This window comes from Microtus ochrogaster, chromosome 5 (assembly GCF_000317375.1).
Source record: "Microtus ochrogaster isolate Prairie Vole_2 chromosome 5, MicOch1.0, whole genome shotgun sequence".
In the NCBI taxonomy this organism is placed as follows: Eukaryota; Metazoa; Chordata; class Mammalia; order Rodentia; family Cricetidae; genus Microtus; species Microtus ochrogaster.
This window is the reverse complement of record NC_022012.1, coordinates 70,044,796-70,053,630: the sequence shown is the minus strand read 5'-3', so window position 1 is coordinate 70,053,630 and position 8,835 is coordinate 70,044,796. Positions and strand designations below refer to the sequence as shown.

General features: G+C 40.7%; 1 protein-coding gene across 1 annotated transcript in view; it reads left to right on the top strand.

Moving 5' to 3' along the window:
- Ice2 (interactor of little elongation complex ELL subunit 2) overlaps positions 1 to 1,417 on the top strand; it is a 41,567-nt gene extending 40,150 nt beyond the window's left edge. Inside the window, exon 16 of the mRNA XM_026779101.1 lies at positions 365 to 1,417. Within this exon, the coding sequence (XP_026634902.1) occupies positions 365 to 493 (129 nt within the window). The 3' untranslated portion in view covers positions 494 to 1,417. The remainder of the gene's footprint in view (positions 1 to 364) is intronic.
- Positions 1,418 to 8,835: the final 7,418 nt, after the last annotated feature.

The following is an 8,835-nucleotide window of genomic DNA, read 5'->3' as shown; positions in this document are numbered from 1 at the left end:
TCTTTTGTCTCTCTCCCCTTTCTATACCCCTCCCTATCTTCACCTTTCTCCTTTCTTCCTTGCCCTCCCACAGAACTGCACACTTTCTCCAAGGGTCTGGCCTTCCCTCACTTTCTAATTTCACCTTTCAGCATCCACGCAAATCTAACAGCAATTTACAGCAGAGCCCTACTCCAACTTCTTTCCTCATTGCTTTTAAAACTGAGTCAGATTAAAACGTCTTAAATAGCCACGTGGCTGGGACTTAAAAATGTACAAAAGGTCATTCCCAAATTGAGAGTCTCTGTGTAAATGATACAGGGTTGTTTGTGTGCAAGCATGTTGTGAATGTATTAAGTTGTTCTGCTCTTGCTCTATCTTTTAGGTTTGTGGGACAAGAATTCCTACCCATGGCCACAGGAATCCAGTTTCCATGGAAACCAAAAGTAGTTCCCTGCCAGTTCAGCAAGTTGAAAATGAAGGAGTGGCTCAGAATAAAAGGAAAATAACATAAGGTCTGGACCATGGAAAATGAAGTTTCAGAAAAACCAGTTGTAACTGTTTTTAATGTTGAAGTATGAGAGGAAATGTGCCCCCCCCCCAAAAAAAAATCAGCAAGAAGAGTGTTTCCCTTGCTATCCTGGAGTTCTTACAAAGTGCCTTGAAAACTGACTGCAGGAAAGTCAGTGACAGCAGTAGTGTCCCTCCTCATCTCTGGTGCATGGAGAATATAGAATGCTCCATTTGCATAGAAGCAAACTGAATAAGAAAAATATTTTTATAGTATTCTTTTCTAAAGATCATAGGTAGGAAAACCACTTCCTGTTTTAGGAACTGTCAAGTATTATGTTAATAATTTGATTATATTGCCAGTCTAATGAGACTGGCCCAAATGCTTAAATGTTGCCACTGTTAGAAACAGCTGTGTGCATTGTTTACGGCCCATTTTTGTCAGTATTAACACTACCGTTGATGTGTTTGAAAACCTGTTGAAATTCCATTGTGGACGTCGGAAGTGAAAACAAGGAAGATCTCTATGTCTGAAAAGTGGCAAATTAATATTTTCCTGCTTGGCAACCACACATGCTTTACAAAAACACTAGCATTCTGTGGTGCGACAGCTTTGGTGACAGTGCCTCTGCAACTTTGCACAAATTTCTTCTGAGTGTGGTGAAACACTGCCGAAAGTGAAGACATCTGAGGGTGCAGGCATTCCAGGGAAGCAAGCTTGTTCATTCCATCAGGCATGGGTAAAGTGCCATTAAGTCTAGGATTTTTTTCTTTTCTTTTTGTCTCATTTATTCTGATTCATTCAGAAAGCATCATCAGTAGTGGGTATGGCCAGTTTGGGTTTGAGGGGACAGACTTGTTCACTTTTTTTTACCTATTTTTTAATAAACACTAAAAGTATCAGAAATGTGTTTGCAATATCATAAATAAAATATTTGTAATCCAAAGACAATTTTCATGTTGTTTTTTTTTGGGGGGGGGTGTTCAATGGAAATTATACCCAAAAATCAGGGTCTAAAGAAATGGCTTATTGTAGAGGCCCAGGTTTAATTCCCAATCACATGGCTGCCCTGTAGTGAGAAGGGAACCACTTGTTGGTTTCCGGCTGCTTAGCCCTGAAATAATCACACAGAAGCTGTCTTAATTAAATCACTGCTTGGCCCTTTAGCTCTAGTGTCTTATTGGCTAACTCTTACATATTAATTTAACCCATTTCTATTAATCTGTGTATCACCACATGCCTGTGGCTTACCTGCTAAAGTTCTAGTGTCTGTCTCTGGTGGGGTTACATGGCATCTAACTCCGCCTTCCTCCTCCCATGCTATAGGCCAAGCCAGTTTCTTTATTCATTAACCAATAAAAGCAACACATAGACAGAAGGACCTACCACACCACTGCCCACAATCATCTAAAACTCCAGTTTCATGAGCTCAGATGACCTATTCTGGCCTCTGTGGATACTGCATGTATGTAGTGTACATATATACATTTTGACAACATCCACACCCATAAAATAAAATTGTCTAATTAAAAAAAAAGACATAAATCTGCTAAAATATTTTAAGCTGAAAATTTTGTTTTGAATTGATTTTTCTGAGGAATTGGTTGCCTAATTATTAGTACATACTACTTGTATATTTGTTTTATTTTGTTTGAAACAGAGTCTCTACGTAACTCTGGCTGTCCTGGAACACAGAAATCACTTGCTACTGCCTCCTGAGTTCTGGGATTAAAGGTGTGCGCTACCACATCCAGCTTCTGAATGGATTTTAATATATCATTCCCTCAATCTACTACTCTCCTTTTAAAACACTTAGCTTTTCTTTGTTAACTTGTTAACTTTGTCACTTACGCATTTATCCAGAAATGTCTTAGTGTTAACTCATTTAACATTCAGCTTGGGAGTGTCAGGTATGGGATCCCTTTGGAATTAGCTCTTTTCCAAAGTTGGACAGTGCTTGCTGCAGTCTAAGTGTCAAAGGCTTTACCTTGGCTGCCTCTGTCTACAAGTGATTATTTTCTAATTATCAGACCTGTGAACAATTCTGATCACATAGAACTTGTTTTCCACTGTGCTTAACAAAGGCTCTTTTTAAACACATATTTGATGTTGTCTTTTGTTCTTTACTTTTAGCATAAAGAATTTGTAAGCAAAGTAGTGATGTCAATAATACTATAGCAAAGTCTTTGTTGTTGTTTTTAATACAAGCTGGGGCTTAGATATCAGAGTACTCACCTAACATGCCTGTTGTGACCAAAGATTCTGTCTAGATGCATAGGAAGGAAAAAGAGATATTAGGTATTATAAACCTAAACCTGGCTTATTTCTTTTGTGTGAAAGTATAATTTATGTAAACATCTTAGAAAACAAGTTCAAGCCGGGCAGTGGTGGCACATGCCTTTAATCCCAGCACTCGGGAGGCAGAGGCAGATGGATCTCTGTGAGTTCGAGGCCAGCCTGGTCTACAAGAGCTAGTTCCAGGACATGAACCAAAAAGCTACGGAGAAACCCTGTCTCGAAAAATCCAAAAAAAAGAAAACAAGTTCAAGTATTTGACTACAGCATTGTGTCATGAAATGTCACTAGGTCACTGTTGTCTCTTTGTCACATTGAGACTTCACAATATTGTTTACTTGACGGTAGACAATACTGTTATCTCTGGAGAGACAACATATATTTTTTCACCACTAAATAGCAATACCTAGTGTAGTATAGTATAGCAATCAAGGATAGATGGCTACATGAGACAACATCTCAAGTCAAAATTTTCTTTTCCTTATAGGCATGCATTCTAGAAGAGAAATTTGTGTGGTGAGTGCTCTAATAAGTCATTTTTAAAAGTCATCTTGGGCTGGGGACAGCTCAGTAGAGAACCTGACCTTGTATACTTGAGACCCTGAGTTCCATCCCTGCCACTACAAAAAGAAAAAGACATAGCATATAACCAAGTCCTGATAATTAAGGAGGGAGTTTCTGAAATTAAACCTGAGCTAGTTGTTTGGGTTTTTTGTTCGTTTGTTTGTTTGTTTGTCTGTTTTTTAATGAGTAGGAGTTAGAGAAGGAAAAAGCTGCAGAATATGAAAAGGTGAAAGGTGGCCCAGAACCCAGGCTGTGAACATGAAGATGACCGAGCAAACTATAGTTCAGATGCTGGGATCCTCCCCCACACAGCGTGTAAACCTGTGGTGAAGTTTAAGAAAATAAGTAATGTGTCTGAAAGCGACTTTTGTCGGCCTCTGTCTACAGAATGCACTGGGGAAAGGTGGATATTGTACGGTAGGAGTTGAAATTGGAAAAGGCCCTGAATTAACAAATCAGCAGTGTCTAACAGGTACAGCTTACCTAGAAGCATTTATAATGCTGGGACAGTGATGGTGTTATTCGCTGGAAAGAAGGAAAGTGTGTTTAGAGAGGGAAGAAAGTAGACTGTTGCTTTAGCCATTTCTACTCCTGGACTCTGACTTCAGATGCTTTGTTGCTGAGTGTTAGTAACCTAATAAGGCATGCCTGGATGACAGACTTGTCTCAAGTTCCTGGGAACCAGGATGATTGCAGGCATCCACTTCCTCCAAGCCAAGGTTCACACATGTCTATGTAGGTAGAAGGCCTTGGTTCTTCTGTTGCTGGCCATGGGCTCTTTTTGTCTGGACTTCTGTGTAGTGCAGCCCTAATGTCCTCACAACACAGCAGCCTGAACACCCAGGCCTTAGCAGCCCCAGAAGGGAACAACAAGGAAGTGATGGTGTCTCAGAGGTCAAACACTGACTTCTGCCATCTTCTGGTTAGAAATAAGTCACTAAGTCACAGTCTTGAATGCCAGCTCTGAGGTTAGGAATACACAAAGACCACGTGAACCTGTTGAGCCTTGTGGGGAAAGATGTGAAATAGGCATCCCATTTAGGAGTGAGTAACCCCTGTCCTCTTTTTCTCTGCACATGGACCAGCTCTGGGTCTCTTGTTTATTGCCATCTGCTGCAAGAAGTAGCTTCTCTGATGAGGGTGGAAAGACAGATGCACTGATCTAGGGCTATAGCAATAAGTCATTAGGAGTCTTTTATATACTAATATGTCCATTTAGCAGAACAATGGTAGGTTCTTCCCCTAGGACCTGTGACTTATCTAGCCATAGGTTCTTAGCCCCATTAACAGTGGCAGGTATGGGTCCTAGCTCATGGAGTGGGACTTAAATCCAATCAGATAGTAGTTGGTTATCCCTGCAGGATTAATGCGCCAGTGCTACATCTTGCCAGGATAGTAGTTATGGAAACTTACAGGTATGAATCTATTTTTAAACCACCGTACATGCCACGAACACATTTAGGGGGTATACAAGAATTAAACCTAGTGTGTAGAAAGAAAAGAATGACCTCTTTAAAAAAAAAGAATCACTATCTTAGCCCCTAGGAGCCTAAGGCAGGAGGATTTATGAGTTTGAGGTCAACATGGGCTGCATAGCAGGACACTGATTCAACACATTAAATCTGAGATAGAAGTTACTTGTATTGTCTTAAATATTTGAGCTCGATTCAAATAAGCCACATCAGTACAAATTTCAGAGTCACTCGTGTATCTGTGGTGATTGAAATTGGAGCAAAGGGCAAGATGAGTGAAATGGGACATGTTGGTTGCACTAAATGGTGTAACCAAATAGAGAATGGTGGGAGCATATCACCAGGGCTATCTGAAAGGAGTACCAGGTCCAAGAAGATCTTAACAGTGAATGATTATGGTAATCATTTGTAATCCTCTGAATAAAATAGTAGTTCAGGAGTCCACACCAGCCATAAATGAAAATGGTTACATATTCATACAATACAAACAGGAGGGGGCCATTCAGTTCTACAGTACACAAACCGACAAATGGAATGATAGAGTTACAAAAATCACCCATTTATAATCCTAGAGTCATTATTTAGCAGTCAACGGATATTGAAGTTAATGAGAGTTTGGTGAAAAATGGGAACAATTATATAGTCTTACTTAAAGAATCACCCCGGAAATTGTTTATTATTTTGTGAATATAGTGTGTTTATCAGTGTCCTTAGAATTGAAGAAACTGTCCTAAGACAAAACACTGTCACTAGTAAGATACAGGAACACAGCAGGTGTGTTTCCTAGTTTGCTTCAGGAGAAAGTGGCGTCAGTAATGTGGCATCTTCCTGGCATAAAGGTATTCATCATGAAGAGACACCCAGAGAAACTAAACCAGAGACAGTCTATAAACAAGTGGTTGGGGATTTTCAGGAATCCCGTCTTCCCTGTGAAAGACTCTTGTCTTAGGGTAACTATTGCTGAGAAGAAACACCACACACAGCTCTTATGAAGGAAAATATTTAATTGAGGTGTCAACTTACAGTTTCAGAGGTTTAGTTCATTATCATCATGGCGGGGAGCATGGCAGCGTGCAGGCAAACATAGTGCTGGAGAAGAAGCTCTACAGGTTAATATGCAATCAACTGGAAGTAGATTGTCACCCTGAACGAAGTTTGAGGAAGAGACCTCAAAGCCCACCCCCACAGTGACACACTTCCTAATAGTGCCACGCCCCTTGGGCCATTTTCTTTCAAACTACCACAGTTATTAAGATGTTTCTGATTGTGGACACTACCTCAATGTGACTCATGACTGTGGTTTGGACTTGGTTCCTGGTCTAATGGACAGTATTGCCAGAACAGCTCAACTTGTAGCATGTAGGTTGGTAAGTTAAGGTAAATGAAGTCTAGTCTCGTTTTAACATTGTGGTTGCTAGAAAGTGCCTCACACCTGGGAAGGAAATGCCTGCATGTATATTGATATGAGACATGATGTCTGTAATTTACTAACAAATTGGAAGATTTAGGTGTGGAAATGGTAGCAGGGAGGGTTGATGTCTGATACACAAGAACAGTGTGTATACTTACATGTATTTCTGTAGAGTTTGTATGAATTTAGAGTTATTGCAGAGTAGATCTTTTTGAAAGGTACTGTTTCCATTGTCAGGGATTTTAGGGGAAATGTTACTAGACTCTCAACCATCTACAGATTTCTTCGTGTGAAGCAGCAGCAGTACAGCAAGCTGAGAGCTGAGGGGTGAGGAAGGAGAGCATCAAGAAGAGATGCACTGAGCAGTATGTGGGAGGGTAGGTCTGTAACCAGGAAAAGAACCAAGGGGAAGAGGGGGGAGCTGGGTTTTAGAACAGTGTGAACTTGTGAACACGTTTCAAGACATCTGCCTGTAAGATGATATAGTGGACACACAGTGAGGAATTTAGCAGGCAGCAGTAAGTACTGGTGAAGACTGAAGACAGACACTAAAAAGAAATCCCACACTAGCTCAGAATTGAGTATGATAAGGGTTATTTATTTAGGGGTAGACTCACAGATCATAGTCCTCTGCTCGAATGGGGAACAGCAACCAAGTCCAGCAACCAGAAGAGAAAGGGAGCATGCACTTTACATTGGCATTTATATTATGAGAGGCCATGCCCAAGTGGGAGGGTACTTAAAGGTTACTGGCTGAAGGAGTCCCTACAGCACCTCCCCCCTTTTTTAAATAAGAGAGTTCTAAGCCTAATACAAAATTATATACAATAAGAACAGATACTAAGTATAAAAATTAGAATTACAACCAGCATAAATAATATCGAGCAAGAAACATGTAATAAATGTTTCAATAATTATCCTATCCTAAGGAGTCTATGTCTTGTATTATAAATAACTTGGCTAAGTCATGAGAGGAAACTAACTACGACTATCTAGTCTTCAACCCCATAGAAGACCCGAGAAGAGAAATAATATTACTTGAATAATCAGGAATACAATCAAGCAACTTCCAAAATGTACAATAAATAACAGGGACAACTAGCTACCTGGGCAATCACCCAAAGTCTCATTTGAAATGTTAGAGCAATCAACTTTGGCTAAGGCCTAGAGTAACTGACAGACCGTTTTAAGAGACAGGAAAATTTTCAAAACCATCTTACCCTGTCTTGGCAAGATTTTACAGTCTTTTGCTTGTATCCTGCTTGTCCAGTCTGGACATTGTGCATTTTGTCAGTGGTCGATGCATGGGCAGTTCTTTGCCCAGAGTCCAGTTTTGCCAAGACGAAAACAAGCTCCAAGTGGAGTGTCTTTGGTACTCAATATTCTCTTAGGAATAGATTAGTGATGCCAGGAGCAATTGTGTCTCAAGTCAACAGAACCCTAAGTTATTCAAATGCCATATTCTACAGCTCTTTGAAGTGGTTGAAGGTTGCCTATCTATGCAAAATACAGTCTCTGGGTATCTAAAGAACCTGACTAGTCTAAGTATGACAAACATGGACCCTGGACAGAGCTACAAGACAGTTGGAGAAGGTCAAGATACTACTTATGAAGGTTCCATTTGGAAAGAGTCACTCCCTCACCTGTCCCCATATACCCATCTGTTCTCCCCTGTCCTGAGGCTGCCATGACATGGAATTGACTTCACCTACTGTGTTGTGTATATGTGCTATGTTATCTTTATCCATTCATCTCTTGGTGGACATTAAGCTGGGTTTCAATCTTCATTTGTGCTCAACTCTATGAGAAGCTGAACACTAAGAAAGAGACTAAAGGTCATGGTTGTTATCTGTCAAAAGAGAGTACAGTTCCAGGGGTTGAAGATATGGCTCAGCAAACCTGTACTGCTCTTGCAAAGGACCTGAGTTAGAATACCAGGACCCATATCAGGCAGTTCAATATATAATTCAGCTCTGAGAGATGACACCCTCTTCTGATCACCTCCGGCACCTGCACAAACCCATACAAAGACATACACATATTCAAGAAACTCTTAACAAGAATAGATTTCTATGTTCAGGCACAGAAGGCTAGGTGTGGGTGGAGCATGTCATCCACAGTCCTGGCAGTCCTTGGGAGGCTGAGGCATGAGGAACATGGATTCAGAATCAGCCTGGGCTACACAGTGGGACCCTGTCTCCAAAAAAAAGGAGGAGCTAAAATGAAGATTCCAGTTAGATTCAACAATTGGGAGATAACATATCTTGATATGTTGATATCTTGATAACCTCTTCAAAACCCAGCTGCAAAGCTTGTCTGAACTTGAATACTTGGCCTCTGCTTCTCCCAGTAATAGCACCACCAAGGGCCAAAAGCTTATCTGCATTCCCCGGCCTGCTGAGAACACACCTGTTCTTCTGTTCCGCTCTCAGCGCCTCACCACTGGCTCAGAATGTTCTCGTGCCAGTGAGTGCCTTGCAAACCGGTCTTTCCACAGACCTCCATCCAACCTAAACTGCTGACAGAGTTTAAACTGTAACCTTCTTTTTCATCCTACCTATTAGCTAGGACTCCAATAAATAAAGACGGTATTGTGTCCAGCG